Source organism: Tamandua tetradactyla, chromosome Y (assembly GCF_023851605.1).
Source record: "Tamandua tetradactyla isolate mTamTet1 chromosome Y, mTamTet1.pri, whole genome shotgun sequence".
Lineage (NCBI taxonomy): Eukaryota > Metazoa > Chordata > Mammalia > Pilosa > Myrmecophagidae > Tamandua > Tamandua tetradactyla.
This window is the reverse complement of record NC_135354.1, coordinates 15,960,980-15,978,795: the sequence shown is the minus strand read 5'-3', so window position 1 is coordinate 15,978,795 and position 17,816 is coordinate 15,960,980. Positions and strand designations below refer to the sequence as shown.

Here is a 17,816-nt window from a genome sequence, read left to right as displayed (position 1 = left end):
GTAAAATGTAAAGTTTGATGGCATTAGGTATCTTCCCAGTACTGTTTAACTATCACTTTTCTCAAGTTCCAAAACATTTTCTTCATTTGAAAAGGAAACCCTATACCCCAAAGCAATGAGTTTTGAAGATCCACTCTCCCCCTGCCATGGTGTATGGGGAGAAAGAACTGTGCAGGACAGACATAAATAGACACAAATGGTTTTATTACGAGGCTGCTGCAGTAGGGAAGAACAACTAGAACTCAATTCCAAGGAAGGCAAAGATTTGGTTGGGTTTTGTAATTAAGGTTAGGGTCTGTGGTGGTTTGCAGCTGTAAGTACCCTAGAAAAATAATGTTCTTAAATTTAACCCATCCCTGTAGGTGTGAACCCATTGTAAGTAGGGCCTTTTGATGAGGTGACTTCAGTTAGGGTGAGTGTCACCTTATTCAGAATAGCTCTTAATCCTGTAAAAACTGGCATCCTTCATAACAGAATGAAATTCAGACAGAAAGACAGAAACTACCGAAGCCAGAAACTAAAATCATCAAAACCTGGAAGAAAGGGTGAGTCTAGCAGTCTCCGCTGTATGCCTTGTCATGTGGCAGAAGAGTCAGAATCACTGGTAGCCAGCCCCATAATGCTAGTCTTTGGGGAAGAAAGTATCATCCTGATGATTCCTTGACATGGGTGTTTCCCTAGCCTCCAGACTAATGAAATCCCATTGTTTAAAACAACTGATGTTATGCTATTTGTGGAACAGCCAGGGAAAAACTAAAACAGGGCCTTGGAAAAGTAGTAGCAGACCTTCTGGTGGAAGTGGGGAAGGAGAGGGTGAGGGCAACTTTGATATTTTTAAAGGCCAGGAAATCTGAAATTATGTGATTTTGTGCACTCAGCTACAATATTTCTTTCAAGATAGTCAGGTGAGGGAAGGAACAAGTCTTTTCAGGAACATAGTCTGCAGATTTGCTGAGTAAAGAGCAGTCTCTGTCACTGGCAACCACTAATCTCCTGTATTTATGGCCTTGTCTTTTTTATATGTTGATCCTGCACAGAAATTCGTTTCAAATTGTTAGAGCTTTTAAAAATCGTAGGTTTGTTTTACTCGTTTTTATAATCCAGTCACCAGGCCTGCTGCTGTTGGCACCAGCTTGGAATAGTATGTGTGTGCACAAGGAAGGAATTCACTTTCATTTCATAAATCCATGATTTAAAGATCTTGCCTGATTACTTTCATTATGTGATGTAATATTTGACTTTAATGGAATTAATTTCATCAAGAGGGTATGTTACACATAACTGCTAGGAGACCAGAGTCACCTTGTGATGTCACTGCTGTGTAAATTGAGAAGTATTGTGATGGTACAGAATTAGATCTGTGCAGCCTTTACAAAGCAGCATTTGAAGCTGCACTGTTCAAAACCATGCAGGTGAGGATAGCAGCTGAGGAAAAATTATTTAAGATGGAACATGTTTCATCAGAAACTCAAGATGTTTCTTCTGAAGATGGACCAACTGGTTCGGAGGCCTCCATTAGATCTCCTTTGAGTGATCACACTTGTACGCGAGACTCAGACTTGAGGTCTATGATTGAGGAAAGTGCTTTTCAGGCTTTGTTGGAAGTTTCCTTAATAAAAAGACCACGTTACACCTTTTGTGTTTCCAAACCAGATGAAGATGATGATTTCCTTTCTCTGACCTTCCCCAGAAAACTCTGGAAAATAGTTGAAAGTGACCAGTTTAAGTCAATTTGGTGGGATGAAAATGGAACTTCTATACTAATTAATGAAGAACTGTTTAAGAAAGAAGTTTTGGGAAGACAGGCGCCTTTCAGAATATTTGAAACTGATAGTATGAAAAGCTTAATTCGACAGCTTAATCTCTATGGATTTAGCAAAATGCGACTGAGTTTTCAGAGATCTGCTTCCCCAGCTGACTTTCTGGCAGAAGAAAAAGAAGGCTCTGTTTTAAACAAGGTATTCAAACATTGTCAGTTACTTCTGATATAGAAGTAAATGCTTTTATTTTGTGTATCACTTAAGTATATGATAATATATATGAAGTAAAATTAAATTTGGAAAATAATACAGATTTTTTTATGTTCAGATTACTTTAAAACATCAGGATAGACTGCACATGAAACATTGAGTAGTATAAGAACTTTTGTTAACACATTTGAATTTTATCACAGAGCTTTAAACACACTGAAAAACAGTGGCAGTCACTGTTATTGTAAACATAACATTTTCACGTGAAAGCCATAATACTTCCTGTTTGTTTCCCAAAAACTAAATATTAGAAACTAGTCAAATGTACATGTATTGTTTGTTGTCATTAACTTTATGTGGTGATATTGAAGTGCAAAATTTTATTAGTTGTATTTTTATAGTCTGACTTGCTATTTTGTTTAAAATATTACTAAATGTGTTTTCCTCTGATTTTTAGTTACAGTTCTACCAGAATCCATATTTTAGATGAGGCTGTCCCTAACTTTTACTAAGAATGAAAAGAAGAATTGGCATTAAAAATGCTTCTCTAGTATCTGCTTCACTACTTGAAGATGTCAACAAGCAGTGCTTTGGAGTAGGGTGTAATGCAGATAACCAGAACTCTGGTTCAGTTGCTGTAACTTGTGGGGAAAGATTATTTCCAACCTCCCCAAATTTAAATGTACCTTTAGTAAGGAAGACTTCTACTAGCCAGACAGTTGCTGATACAGTCACCCCCATCAGAAGTGATTTTTCTCCTCCATCATCTTCAATTAGACCATCCCCCAAAATCCCTACAGATAAATATGCTATTGTAAACCAGTTGACCATTTCTCATATGCACTCACATAGCAGCTATACTCAACCAAATGGCCACATTATGGGTTTTGTTACAATTACAACATCTGTTTCTCAGTACCACATGATATCTCCTATTCAGAACAATTATTCTGGATTGATGGTGGAGCCTTCTACTTTTCCAGCTTGTTTTTCCAATGTAGCAGCCAGTGACGCTCCTTCTCCCACCCTACAACAAGCAGGTAACCCATGGTTTCCATTGGCTCTGATAACTGATACATCTGCCACCTCTTTTTCTAGGTCAACACATCAACCATCTTAACTATACCAACACTATCCTAAACTACTGTTGACCCATCAAAGGAGGTCCAAATTATGCAGGAAAAAAAAGACTAAAATTTTATTTGACAAATATCAACCAGATACTGCAATTCTCTTATTGGGACAATAAACTCATGTGTTTACTGTCACTGTTTCATTTTCCTTATTTTTAGAAATAGATAAAAGTTCATTGCTGTTTTCTTTCAATGGCAGCCTATTCTACTATTCTCATTATACAGAGTTTTGGTTCATTTGACAGGGATGTTTGATGTATAAGTAAATTATATTCATATTGATATATTTAATTAATTATTTAAGAAAGAAGAAACTATGGGAGCATTTGGAAAAGGAGTAAAGGGGAGGTAAGGAAAGATAATTTGGGATGAATCAAATAAGGAGTTAAATTAGGATAGCATGGGAAAGGAGTAGATGCAAGGAAAAGGTACATGTATCCCATTGTCTTTAATATTTCCTCAGTTACATTGCATTTACCCATTTTAAAGTTTGGCAAAGAAGATTGGTAAAATATATTTCGTGCTTGAGAGTATAGTACACTTTAGGCAGCCCAGTAGCCATGGTAACCATTATTTATGTCATCACTGGAATAATAAAAACCACTTATCAGGATATGGTGGGGTTTTACAGCTGGAGTTGCAAAGGCTCCCCCCTCCATCCCCGGCCTGCCCACTTTTGTCTTCCCTAAACAGGATATAATAACTTTACTAGATTTGGGGAAAAAACTGTGGAAAGAGAAGGAAAAGATCCCAACTTGCAGGAGAGTAAGAGGGAGTGCCAAAGATAGGAGAAATTACATGTCCTAATTCAGCTGTTCAGAAGGGAACTGAGATTTTTGAAATGTGATAAATCTCAAATGTGGCAGAACTCTGAACAAATTAGTATGAGCTATTTTCCCAGAACATTCCAAAGTGTCCTCCCTCCTATCTCTTATATTTTCTTCTATCTTAGACTTAGGTTCTCAGCCTCCTTTTTTATTTTATGTGCTCTGGAGATCTTTTTTTTCACCTTTCTGCTTTGTCCCTTCAATATTCAGGCATTGACCTTCTGTAATCACACACTATTATTTAGAACTACCTTTCAACAGCTGATTCTACGCAGGGAAGAAATACCCAGACTCTTTAACACCTTCACCATCATCATCCAAATCAATACATAGTTATTTTTCATTCTTCTATTTTGTGAGGAATACATGACTCGAGAAGCTAATACTGTCCACATTTTAAAAATGAGTTTATATCAATTTAAATGGCCACATGTGGCTTGTGTCTACTAAGGAAATTAGAATCGATATGGTGAAATATAATGTGGATTCTTAAAAAACATACTTGTGTCCTGACTTTTACTTAAACATTATTAATAGGAATCTTTCTCCCCCACTCTTCACTTCAAATTATATTGAATACATTTTAGGAATTTAAAAAACTTGAACTTAGAATGACCACAAAAGATTCCAAGTCCATTTCACATAATGGAAATGGTGGAGTACATTACAAGGAATGTAATGTTATCACCTACAGATGATCCAGCTAACCCAATGTCCATTCTATGGGGTTAATGAAGTTTCAGTTTTCTTCACTACTGGAAAGGTGAAATAACAACAGGTACAATGCAGGTACTTGCCACTTGCTAAATGAATACTTAGATTGAACGCAAGGCTCCGTTCCATAAGTGCCTCTGCATAATATAAGGTCCTAAAAATTTATGGTGGATTGTGCTTCACAATGATCTAGGGAAACAGAACTAACATGTGTATCCTAAACTTCACTAATATTTGTCCTTTTCCTCCAGCCAACTGCTATAAAGTTTTCATTTCTAGCAACATCCAGATACCAATTACCTTTTTGATTCACTTAGGTGATCTCAGGCATTCCAGAACAGCTAATATACTTGTGTCCTGTCTAATATCAGAGTATGTCTATGTAACCCTATGGAAATTTATATAGCATACATGTGTTTCTGACTTTCCAGTATCTGCATTCATATGATTTCTCTCGGTATATACCTTTTAGCAATATAAGTACCCAAAAATGTTGCTTAACTATTTCTAGTTAAATGTTGCTTAACTATTTCTAGTCAATGTATTTCTACATTGAATAGATCTGAATTTTTCTCCTACTGTTTTTTTTTGTGAAGGAAAATATTACTGAAGGAACTACCACTTTCACTGCATTCAGATTCACTCAGAGCCCGATGATACATAATGCTGTCAGAGGGGTCACTGAAGGCATTTTTGCAAGCCACACATTGATCGGGATTTTCTTGTGTGTTAACAGGGTTTCACGTGTATGTAATGAGCTGTTGTTCTTTGTGGAAGGACTTTCGGCCTTGAGTGAATCTACATGTTTCTCCCATTTGGAAGCAAAAGTTTTCCCGCAGTCAGTGTATTCATAGAGTCTCTCTCTTGTGTGAGTTCTTTGATGTACAATTAGCTGTTGCTTTGTGATGAAGTTTTCCCATGTTCATTGCATCCGTGGTTTTTTCTCCTATGTGAATTTTCTGATATTTAGTAAGTACTGACTTCTGTCAATAGGATTTTCCAATTTGTGCAAACAAAGGGAATCTTTCCTGTGTGAAATCTCTGGTGGGATATGAGGCCTGCCTTCCTCCTTGTCCATGTTCACTGCATAGATAGAATTTCTATACAGAACTCCAGAGTGAGTTTGCTCACCTACAGTGAAATTACCATTCTGCCAATCTGTGTTATTTCATTTGCAATGTAATCCCTTAAAATTCACTTTTAGTGCTGTTGAACCTACACTTACCACAACCATTTCTGTTTGGCTTTTAATTCTCAGATGTATTGTTTTCCCCGGTTTTAACACTTTGAACACTAACCTTGACTGACAGTCTTCACTTCAGTGTTCTCCTCCAAGCTTCTTTCTCTTATGGGTTTTGGGTATTGCGGGTTTTTTTTTTTTTTTTTTTTTAATCTCTTTTTTCTTCTGTAGAACTCCCTTTAGTACTTATTGTAGGACAGGACTCTTGATAACAGGTTCTCTCAGCATTCGATTTCTGTGAATATTTTATTGTCTCCCCAAGTTTTGAAGGGCAGTTTTACTGTATATAAAAAGTATTAGTTCACCTTGTTTCTCTTTCAGAATCTTCAGTAGATGATACCGCTCCCTCTTACCTCCAAGTCTGTGCTAAGCCTCACGTGGCTTTTGTTATTTGTGGTGAATTGCTTTCCTCTTGATGCTTTCAGAATTCTCCCTTTATCTTGGGCCTTGAGAGCCTAAGCACAATGTGTCTTGGAGTGGATGTATCTGGATTTACTTTACTTGGAAAACGTTGGGCTTCTTGGATTTGCATATTTAACTCTTTTATCGGGGTTGCAAAAGTCTTAGCCATTATGTCCTCAAGTATCTTCCCAGCCCTTTACTCTTCTCTTTCCCCTGTAGGGCACCTAAATTTGTGCACTTCAAGTTATTCATCATCTCCCTGAGAACCAGCTCAGAGTTTTCGAGGTTTTCTCTGCATTTATTCCTTGGCATGTTAGAGTTTAGTTGCTCTGTTCTCTACTCTGCACACACTTTCTTCTTGCCTCTTCAAATCTTCAAATGTTTCTAGTACAGTTTAAAGTTCATCTACCATATCTTTCATTGCCATAAGTCTGTGCTTTCTTCTACGTCATCTCTCAATTCTTCTTTCTACCCTTCTAGTGTCTTCTTAATATCCTAGATCTCTTTAAACATCTCATTGGAAATATTTAGGAGATCTGTTTGTCTACCATTGGTTAGTTGTGCAAATTCTTCATTTCCTCAGAGTTTTTAACATGATCATTTGGTTTGCCCATATCTTCTTATTTCCTAACGTGTCTCCTAATATTTTTTTCTGTTTTTCAGGCATCTGATTATCTTGATGGGACTATTTTGAAAGTTGTGGTTTTGAAAGCATTATGTACACAGGAAAAAATGTGGCTTCATCTTGATCCAATCTTGTGGAAACAGCCGTTTTCTTTTAATTCCTCTTTGGTACTCTAGGGCAGAGTGCAGGTGGGAAACTTGATGAGGCTATTTCCACAGATATGTGACTCACCCAATTGTGGTCATTAAACTTGGATTAGAAGGAGATGTGACTTCACCCATGCCAGTGGAATACTTTTAAAGGGGAAGCTTTTTGGAGAGAGCCCCTTTTTAGAGATGCCAGAGAGCAACGTGAAGCTCAAGAGCCCACAAGAGCAGTCTATCCTGTTTATGGAACTAATCTTAGGAGCTGTGGGCTCCTAAGATTCCACATGGAGAGGTTCTAGGCTGTCGGACTGAGAAGGTAAACATCTCTGGCCTAGAGATCTTCCAGAACTACTGGCATCCAGAGTGGGAGGTGAGTGATGTGAAATGCAATGAAGATTACTCTCTCACTGCATTCTCTCAGTTTGTAACATTGATGGAGCTGAGAGCTTCCACACTCCTGCAAGAAAAGCTCTGGGCTGCAGGAAGAAGAGGGTTCCCTTTGCTGGCCTTCTGTTTTTCAAGTAATGCGACATATCGTACCGCTTAGCCAGAAGCTATTCCACAGCTGCTGGAGTCAGAGATTTGGAAACGGGCACCTGGTTGCTCATACTAAAACTTGGCAGTTGTAATTTCTCGGCTTCTTCATCCACCTCTTCCTTACATGCTGCAGTATTCCATCCCTGGTCCCCTGTGGCCCAAACCTGCTTGTTTGGGTGCCTCCTGATCTGTTCTCTAGTTGCTCATGAAGAAATGCATCATGTGTCCTTATCCCAGCATCTTCCCAGGAGTCAACTATATGCTTTGAGTTGTTTTATAGCTGCGCTATGGTGCCTACACATAAGTTAATTACAGGATGACTTAACATTATAGATTTAAAAGTAGGGGTTATGGCTTAAATCCCTTTCCCCATTCTTGCAATATATATTGTATATTCTGAGGTTACATACACAGAACATTCTCATAACTACGAAGTCACCTTTTGTTCTATTGCCTTCAACCATTTCAACTTTTAGATTTACATTAATGCTGTCAACCTTCATTCTTCCATATGTCTCGAATCATTTGGTTATCTAGACTGTGTTCTTCTTATTTCCCAGGGAAGGCTGTGAACTTCTCTATTGTCCATTTTCTGGCCGTTTTCTTTCAGTCTATAGATATACCATTCAAGGTACAGTGTTGTTCATCTCCTTATGTGTGTGTGGATATTTCCTCCTGCCCATAAAATCTCTGGGCTTTCAGCCTTGGTTATGGTTGTGAGATAAGGCCTCCAGCAACCTTGCCCCACCACTCCTGGGATGTGAAGAAGTGTGTCTTGTGTGTACAGTGATGATGTGGCCTTTGGAGTCCACAGCCATGGGGCCTCACTGTGCTCCTACATATATGCAAGGCCAAGTAGTTTCTTGTCCATAAATATAAGTCCTACTGGTAACAGGGATGTGTGAGCCCACTGAACAGCACCAACACACTTTGAGGTCCTGGCTGGTGAGAACAGCAAGGCGTGGCTTGTTTGGGCATATGCAGCCAATCACAGATATTTGGACCCATCAGCTACTCCAGCAGATTCCAGCAAACAAGCAGGAACCCAGGGAGTTAAAATCTGACTGTGTGTAGGGAGACCAACCCAATGTATAGAGCCCCTCTGTGAGGCACTGCTCTGGACTCTTTTCCATGTGGATGCCTCCCCACTCTGTCCTCAGTAGACCTGCCCTGAGTATAACAGATGTTGAAGCATGATGGAAGAAGGCGGCTTCCATCCAACATGGACACACCCCTAGAATACAGTCCCATACAGACCTTGCAGAATCACAGGGTCTGTGCATGAGAGAACCTTTTTATTCGATGATCGTTTCTGCAGGCACCCATAGAGGGGAATGGTGATGGGGTCCTGTCTGGTATCTAGCCTCTCCCAAGGAGTACAGGTGAGAGGGCAGGCAAAGGGGAAGGGGTGAGCCTGCTCCTTGGTGAGGGTAAGGGGTAAAGACCGAGCCACCATGGCAGGGTACGTGGTGGTTTCTTCTTAAACCAGTGTGCAGAAAGCATGGCAGAGTAGAGGAACATCAACCAGGCCACAAAGCCCTCTGACTCTGGGTGCTGAGGGGACTAAGTGTGGCATCTGAGTCTTCGCCTCTGGCCTCAGGCAGGGCTTCGATCTGAAAGCCTGCTGTCTGGTCTCCATGAGTGTTGGTGTTCCGTGGGGGGTGAGGGGCGATGCTCTCTGAAACATGCGTCCCGGCGCTGAAGGAGGCTGAGCGGTGCTGAGAGAGGCTGTGCGACTCTTTCTTGACTCTATCCCGGCCAATCTTGTCTTTCGTCCCAGCACCAAGTTGGATGTGCGGGAATCTACTGCCGCCCTGACAGGCTGGGGGATAAGGGAGTTTGGTTTGAGGTCAAAGGGGTGCCTTGGCTATGCCGTGGGTACCGTGGCCAGACGTGCAGCAGCAGCGGGGCATGATGCTGCCCACTGCTGAGGAAATGTGAATCCGTGGCACCAGGGCACGGTGGACTCACTGGAGTCACCTCTGCTCTCCAGCCGTCCCCTGTGGCCCTCCCCGTCTGCACATGCCATCGTGTGGTCATCCCGGATCCACCTGTTCACAGGGGTGCAGCAGGGAGGTCCACGCCCCAGGCGGCTGCCAGGTGGCACAGCAGCAGCTGGGAGACATGGCGGTGAGCTCGTACGTCCCGGTGTATGCCGTCTCGCCGCTGGTGCTGCCCGGACTGGCGGGTGGAAATGCACGTCCAGCACATCGAAGCCACGTTTGCTGGCCTCGGCAGAGCTGTAGAAGTTGGCCTGGCTCATGTCTTCTCACAGGCTGGCTCTCCTTGGGGAGAAAATCCCCGGACATGGTCTCCGCCACCGGTGTGGTGGTGTTTCACACCACGAGGCAGGACGCGGACAGCCCCCGGCCCAGGCCCCTGAGCTGTCGGTCCAGGTTCTCCCTGTAGCTCCTCCAGGAGTCCGGCCCGTCCAGGCATGTTGTGACCTCTAGTCAGAACCTCATTTTGTTTGAAGGCTGATGAATGTTCCATGCATGTGATGATGCATTTTATTTATTTCTTTGATCTGTGTGGCATGGCCTTCTAGGTATTATCAAGAATACCGAGACCAGTGGTGTGCAGATATGTGTGTCCCTGCTTTCCATTCCTTGGGGTACACACCTAGAAGTTCATGCGCAAAATAATTATACACCTAAGTCATAAGGCAAATCTACTGCTTTTGGAGGAAAATCTACTGTTTACTACCTGGTTGCACTACTTTCATTCTATTCAACAAACTGAATCAGCTGTAATTTCACTGCATCCTTCTCAACAATTAATTCCTCCATTTTTTCTTTTATAGTAGCCATCCCAGTATGATGTGTATTTTTGATTTGCTTGTGTGCATTTCATTTGCATTGTCTTTTTTCATTTGCATTTCCCTGGTGACAATGTAGGCAAGCATCTTTTCATGTGCTATCTCACATTTCCATATCTTCTTTGGAGTATAGGCTGTTAAATCTTTGCCCTTTTTAATTTGTCATCTTTTGCTGTTCCGGGTAGCAGTCCTCTACATGATCTGCACAGAAACCCTTAACAGATTAAAAATATCCCGGTAATCATACATCGTATGTTCATAGGGAAATTAGCTGCACACTTCATATTTCAGGATGCACGCTACCATTATCTGTAGGTTTAGATGGGTGCTCCCTACCTGTTAAACACTTGCTTTTTGTCCCTGAGCAGGAGTGTCATCTTCTTTTCCAGATCATAAGACTTGCATGTACTGTAAGATATGAATTGACACTTACTGGCAGCATAAATCACGTGTTTGCTTTCTTTTGTTTTTTTTTAATCTGTGAATATGTGTGATGCTCCTCCTGACCTTAAGAACCCCAGTCTCTTTCTCTTGGATAGATGGCATGCTAACTGGTCATTTAAACCGTAATCTCTTTGTGCCTGTGTATGGATGTCTCTCTCCTAGCTGTGTTAACTCCTAAAGTTCCTGTATTTAAATAGATGTGATTTCCCTATTAAAGGTAGAAACCAGAAATCTATTGTTTTATTACCATAACATTTTATATTTTCTTAGGCCATTACATCTTTGCTATGGTGGCTCAGCAGTCAGAGTTGTCACCCACCATGCTGGAGACCCAGGTTCAATTCCAAGCACCTACACATGCAGAAAAAAAGCCTTCCTACACTTCTGGTATGCATTTCTGGTATGAATCCCACTTGCTCATCTTGTATAATTGTTTTCATGTGGTGTTGATTCAATTTGCTAGTGTTTTGTTAAGAATCGTTGCATCTATGTTTGTTAGGGATATTAATCTGTAGTTTTTATTTCTTGAAGAATCCTTATCCAATTTTGGCATTCGAGTGATGTAGCTTCATAGAAAGAGTTAGGTAGCATTCCTTTTTCTTCAGTCTTTTGGAAGAGTTTGTGAACTATTGGTGTATTTCTTTCTGGAATATCTGATACTATTCTCCTGTAAAGACATCTGGTCCTGGTATTTTCTTTCTGTAGAGATTTTTGATGGATATTTGAACCTCTTCACTTGTTATTGGTTTGTGGAGATCTAGTTCTTCATGAGTCAGTATAGGTAACTCATGTGCTTCGAGGAATTTGTCCATGTCATCTTTTCTGCCTCCTGAGGACATTTGCTCCAGACCATTTCTCCCAGAGCCTTGCACTGATGGAAAAGCAGCCTACAAAGGGTTAAAAGGCAAAAGTAAAGACCAGAGAGTATGCACCAAGGTTCAAGGACAAACAGTCTGGCTGAAAGTAAAAGAAGACAACGTTTTTAATACATCATGTGTTGCTAAAAGAAACAAAGCAAGATTGCTTAGACTAGCAAGAACTAGCTGACCTTGCCAAAAGTGATAAGCAACATAAAAGAACATTAGAAAATGGGACAAAGCTTTTCACATGCATATCTAGGTTTTAAAAGAAGTATAGCTCTAAATAAATGTGCCTGCACGTCTCTGAAAAGTGATGGCCCCTGATCCCAGTCTCTTTTCTCTTTCATTCTTGGCACCTTCTAGTCCTATGCTGAAAGTAACAGCAACATATAGCGCCCAAAGTGGGGCTCAACTAGTTCCTTTGTTCCAGTGCCAAAGAACCATGGAAGATTTCTAGAAGATCAAAATTTTAAGTATCATTCCATATAGCATCAGGGTAATGTGTTATCAATCATCCCGGTTAGAAGACTACTCACAGGTCTTAAAGACATTGTTGAAAACTACAGGGGTCTCAATGAAGACTTCAGAGTCACTAGAGCTCTTTTCTTTGGTACAGAAGCATTGCTGTTGGTTTCAGCATCAAGGCCATAAATTTTTCAATCTTTAGCAATGGAAATTGGTTATGAGGGCTTTCTGTCGAGCATACTAAAGTGGGGAAGCAGTGCCTTTTTCACATGTATGGGCTTTATGCCACCAGATTGCCACTGCCTTGGATCCTGTTGAGTCAGAAGAAGGGGACAATGAAGAGTTAGTGATTTTTACAAAGCCCATTATAAAAAAGGAAGAGAAGGAAATGAAAGAGGTGAGAAGGACTTCTCTGAAAGTGATAATTCAGAACAGTGCAGTCTCATGCAGGAAAAAGAGGAAACGAATCCTTTTTTAAGTGTAATGGTTGGGTACTAGTTGTACAGACTTAGACAGTTGCTTGAGCTGGACTTGGCAATGTACTTTTGCTTTTTCTCACCTATCCAAATATATAATTGAGCCCACTGCTGACATAGTACCCCCACCCATATCTTTAGCTTGGAGAACAAATGAGCCTATGTGGGTTGAGCAGTGGTCCTTTTTTAAAGAAAAGTTAGAGGCTCTGAATTAGTGCTAAATTAGTTTAAGCACAGTTTAAAGCAGAACATATAGAAGAATCTCATAGTCCTTGGAGTTTTCCAGAATTTATTATAAAAAAGAAATCAGGAAAATGGATAATGTTAACTGATTTGATAAAATTTAATGCTGTAGTTCAACCTGTGGAGTCATTACAACCTGGCTTGCCCACACCAGTTATGATTCCTAAAAACTTTATTATTATGATAAATTTAAAGGATTGCTTCTTTACTATACCTTTAGCAGAAGAAGATGGGAAAAAAATTCATGAGCTTGTCTTAATGAGCTACCTTTACATAAAAATTCACATACACCTGAGTCAGAAAATATTCTATGGGAAAAATGCCATGCCAAACAAAAGTGAGTACTCATTAATGGCTCCTATGGAATTGTGATGGATTGGTCCCCTAAGGGGTACACAATTCAGAACTGTAGCTCTGACTCAAAGTGGTCTGTTAGGTTACCTTGGTTTAATCTAAATAACTATTCTACTGAACTTTACAGCAATGCTACAAATAAAGTCTTGTGAGAGGGGATGGGAATCGCCCATCTCCTTTGGTTAACTCAGGTCCTCGATACACAGCAATTTGGAAACTGGCCATGAGTTTAGCTCCTTTTCATATTTGAAAAAGAAATATATTTTAAGAATTTAAAAAATGAAAATTCTTGTAAAAAACTATATATTTATGTTTCAAATATGCATTAACTAAAGTATTTTAAGGAGTTAACATTATTCTAACAAATATAATTTTGATGATAATCATGTGGCAAAATATTTGCTTAAAATAATGACTTCTGCATGAAAATATGAAAGATGTATTTTTATTAATAGGAAAAAGAGAATCATTTTATCCTAAGATGAAATGAATACCTGTTACAAAATGAGAAAAATGTAGGACAAAGCCTGAACTAATATAATAAATTGCTGAGGGTTTGTAAGAATGGAAATTATGATCAAAATCAAGAAAGATTTAATGTCTATCTATAATTTTTTAAGAACTTTAGTATCAAATAATATAGTAATGGAAAATGAAAGTTTGATTTTCTCTCTGTTAAAATGACAACAAACTCTTAATCTGTTCTAATGAAAAGATATAGAAATTTTTTCTAAATAATCAGTGTAAAAAGCAGACAGCCTATGTTTTATCAAAATAACTTCTGTTACCTTTTATCATATCCTTATCTCTATAGAAAATACTAATTTTCTCCTGGGTATCATTATACTGGCTAAAAACTTTTTCTTTTCTTGCCCCAAACGAGGTGGCTTTATGCATTACTCTAAGTGATATTGCTGTGGATGAATCTATAACAGGCTAAATAATATTCACATCTTGTAAATACCTAAATTGCTTTAAGCCAAAATATTTTAACGCTTCGATCAGTGTCTATATAAAACACAAGTGTATAAACTACATTTATCCCCAAATAACCATGGCTTGTGTTGGGAGCAGATCAGATTCTGAGGGCTGAGTGCAAGGAAAAAATACATTTGTGGAGTCTGCTCTGTTCACCTGATATTGCCATTGCATGCAACTGATGTTGCTATCACGTGACCTTGGTGAGAAACAGCTAAAAAGTGCACTCTAGCTAGGAGGACTGGCAATCCTCCTAAAAGGAGATGTACTTTTATAAAGATATCTAAGTCCCAGAAAGCTCCTCTCAGTCCCTAGCCAGTTCCCAGAGGACCCAACTGGGCCCTGTCATGTAAGCAGATTGGAATTTGGCCACTATTGTGGGTAAAATAACATAAAAACTTCATGCAAAAGCTTTAAAGTGACCAAAAACGCACAGCCAGTTATAAAGAATTCTCATTCCTGCATTCCTTTTCAATCAATCTAATTATAACGAATGAATGTAATTCATTTTACAAAATCTGGTCAGTTATTATGAATACATGTTAGTATTGACACTTACTCTGCTTTCATTTTTGCTACCTGCCACTCTGGGCAAAGCTCAAAACATGTTATTTTGCATCACCCCATTACATTTCCCATTCCCCATTATTTTAGGACTAAACCAGCAACACTCAATACAGATGATGGTCCAGTTTATACAAGTCACAGTTTTACATAATTTTGTGCCAATTTTCTTATCTCTCATACCACAGGAATTCCATATAATCCACAAGGACAAGCCATTATTGAATGAGATCATCATTCTCCTAAATCAATGCTTAAAAAACAAAAAAGGGGGGAAATACTTTATCTCTCCTCAGTGAAGATTAGCCTCCACCCTTTATGAAGGCTAATAAAGTCCTTTAGTTTTCTCCCATTTAAGTTCACGTTCATTATGTAAGTATGGAGAAACACAGAAAGTCTTCTTTCTGTATTCCAATCATACAACAAGTGCTGTTGCATTTTAATTGATTGAATTTCATCTCCTAACATAACTACAGTTTGTTCTAAGTCATCTATATATGGATTAATTTCTTGATGTATATTAATCTGTTAAAAAAATCATAAGGATTTACTATTTGCTTAACAGTGATATTAATTCTCCTCTTCTATCTTTTATGCATTGTCTGGACATGCGTTCAAAGAAAGCAACAGGAATCCAAATTAAGGACTGCTGCCTTAACCTCTGTCATGCAAGCGCTACAAAAGTAAATAGGGGGGCGGGCCGCGGTGGCTCAGCGGGCAAGAGTGCTTGCCTGCCGTGCCGGAGGACCCCGGTTCGATTCCCGGCCCCAGCCCATGTAAAAAACAAACAAACAAACAAAATATAATAAAAACAAGAAAATGTTTAAAAATGTTTCCCTTTCTTCCTCCCTTCCTTCCTTCCATCCTTCCTTCCTTCTCTGTCTTTCCTTCCCTTCCTCCCTCTCTCTTTAAAAAAAAAAAAAAAAAAAAAAAGTAAATAGGAGTTTAGATATTAAATTTGTTGATAGAGTAAAAGCATTAAAATCTGCTGTGATTTAACTTAAAGCCCAGGAGGCATAGCTGTCAAGGAGACAAATCAGACCCTCTAAGGGTGTGTTGCCTCTCTCTCACCTTACCTCACCCTGCTTGGCCTTGGAAGATGGCTGGTTAGCCAATGATGGGTAAGATTCCTCAGGGAAGGACAAGCCTAAGAGGGAATTGGCTTCTAGACTCATTTTTGGGATGAAAAAATCAATAGGACACAAGGGACATTGTGGAGAGTTTTCCTTCGCCTGTCCCCTTCATATTTCTGGAATACAACTAACTATGTGATAATAGTACTCCCAGAACATCACAGATATGTGAAGGCATGTGTTTGAGATCCCATTGTATTTATTGTTGGACAGATCCAAATAGATACCAATTCATCCTCGTTTCATTGGGATAACTATTCGTTATATACTTGTCTGTTTGAGTCTCTGTTGCAGGGAAACAGGTCAGTTTTAATTGCTCGCTGGTGATGGCGTATATGGCTTCCTGTACAGATGTATCATTTTTGGCAGTCATCACCTGAGAGTCAGTTATTATGGCAGCATTTGGATCACTAACTTAAATGCAGTAAGTTCTGATTGGTTTGCTTACTGCTGCTGTAATTGGGTTTATTGGAATCATAACTGTGGCGGCTGTTGCTGGCACAGCTTTACATGAAAGTATTAAAACGCAGCAATATGTTAAAGAATGGCACAAGAATGCTAGTCAGTGGTGGCACAGCCAAGCACATATAGATGAACAAATTAATATTCGATTAAATGACTTAGAAACAGCAATTACATATATAGGAGAACAGTTGTATAATTTAAATTTACTCAGAGGTTTGAAATGTGATTGCAATGAAAGATCCTATTGCAAACTCCTTTGCCATATAATGAGTCCCATTATAATCAGACCCAAATAAAAAACCATTGAATTGGCCATCGGCCAAATCTTACTCTAGATATAACAAAATGACAAAAGCATATTGGAAATGTCACACCATCAATTGGCTGTTAGTCCTGGAAATGATTCTTGGCAAACACTAACATCACAATTAGATGCTCTTAATCCCATTCATTGGTGGGCATCAAAATCAAAGCTTTCTACTTTGGGCAGAGGTATAGTTATAATATTGCTATTTTTAATAGTTGTAATAATAATTCGGTGATTGCTTCTAAAAAGAATTCAGGAGACTGAACACAGTGGACAGGCAAATAATGTGATACTCCTTAAGACCCTGGCTGTTGATAAGCCACTAGTCATGGGCACGTGACAGGTAATCAATGATGATGGGTAAGACCCAATGGAAGGCACAACATAAGACAGGCACAGTCACCCAGGCCAAAAAAACATAAAAGGGGGAAAATGATGGAAAAACAACCTGCAAAGGGCTAAAAGGCCAAAGTAAAGACCAGGGAGTATGCGCCATGGTTCAAGCACAAACAGTCTGGCTGAACATGAAAGAAGATGATGTTTTTAATACATCGTGTGTTTTTGTTGCTAAAAGAAACAAAGCAAGATTGCTTAGACTAGCAAGAATCATCTGGCCTTGCTAAAAGTTCTAAGCAACATAAAGGAATGTTAGAAAATAGAACAAAGCTTTTCACATGCATATCTAGGGTATAAAAAGAAATACAACTCTAAATAAACATGCCTGCATTTCTCGGACAAGTGAGGTCCCCTGAATCCAGTCTTTTGTCTCTTTCGTTCTCAGCACCATCTAGTCCTGCACTGAAAGTAACAGCAACACTACACTCTGTTCCTTGCCCCAGTATCTCACTCGTGAAAATGACTGTCACTTCTGGAGGCCTTCTTTGTTGCTGCAAGCTCCTTCTCCTGTAGATGTTGCCATGTCTTTTGGAGTTTTCTCTTTTTCTTGCCCTGGTTCTACTTCTGAACCAAAGGCCCTCTGGGAAATCCTGGGAAGAAAGTCTCTGCTAAAGAGAAGACCCATCCTGGGGAATCATCTGTTGTCAGGATTTACTAGCTCTGATGCAACCCTGTGTTGCAAACGCTGAGCATGTTTGAAGACTGACCTTTATCTTTTA

At 39.5% G+C, this 17,816-nt stretch overlaps 3 protein-coding genes across 4 annotated transcripts in view; all 3 read left to right on the top strand.

Moving 5' to 3' along the window:
- The window catches only part of SRY (sex determining region Y), a 143,321-nt gene that overhangs the window by 120,627 nt on the left and 4,878 nt on the right, over positions 1 to 17,816 (top strand). The gene's annotated exons all lie outside the window — the stretch shown is intronic.
- Positions 1,161 to 17,516, top strand: LOC143672592 (heat shock transcription factor, Y-linked-like). Of its 2 annotated transcripts, XM_077147182.1 has the most exons (3): positions 1,161 to 1,958; positions 11,127 to 11,243; positions 17,483 to 17,516. In XM_077147182.1, the coding sequence occupies exons 1-3, from the start codon at positions 1,407 to 1,409 to the stop codon at positions 17,501 to 17,503; spliced, it is 690 nt and encodes a 229-aa protein (XP_077003297.1). In that variant the 5' UTR covers positions 1,161 to 1,406; the 3' UTR covers positions 17,504 to 17,516. The 2 variants fall into 2 exon arrangements, with proteins under 2 accessions (XP_077003297.1, XP_077003298.1); XM_077147183.1 differs by lacking the exons at positions 11,127 to 11,243; positions 17,483 to 17,516 and adding an exon at positions 3,069 to 3,238 and having other exon boundaries at positions 1,197 to 1,958.
- On the top strand, positions 2,293 to 3,057 carry LOC143672469 (heat shock transcription factor, Y-linked-like; the record flags this gene model as incomplete). Its single annotated transcript, XM_077147119.1, is given in 2 exon segments — positions 2,293 to 2,340; positions 2,428 to 3,057. Coding segments are annotated over 2 exon segments (678 nt in total), but the record flags the coding sequence as incomplete, so codon positions are not given.

What these genes read in the sequence shown, in the direction of transcription:
- LOC143672592 (XM_077147182.1), top strand. Translation starts at nt 1,407, where the DNA reads ATGCAGGTGAGGATAGCAGCTGAGGAAAAATTATTTAAGATGGAACAT. An exon ending in AAGGCTCTGTTTTAAACAAG is followed by an intron (nt 1,959 to 11,126) that starts GTATTCAAACAT and finishes ATATTTTCTTAG; the next exon opens with GCCATTACATCTTTGCTATG. An exon ending in AAAGCCTTCCTACACTTCTG is followed by an intron (nt 11,244 to 17,482) that starts GTATGCATTTCT and finishes TTTCGTTCTCAG; the next exon opens with CACCATCTAGTCCTGCACTG.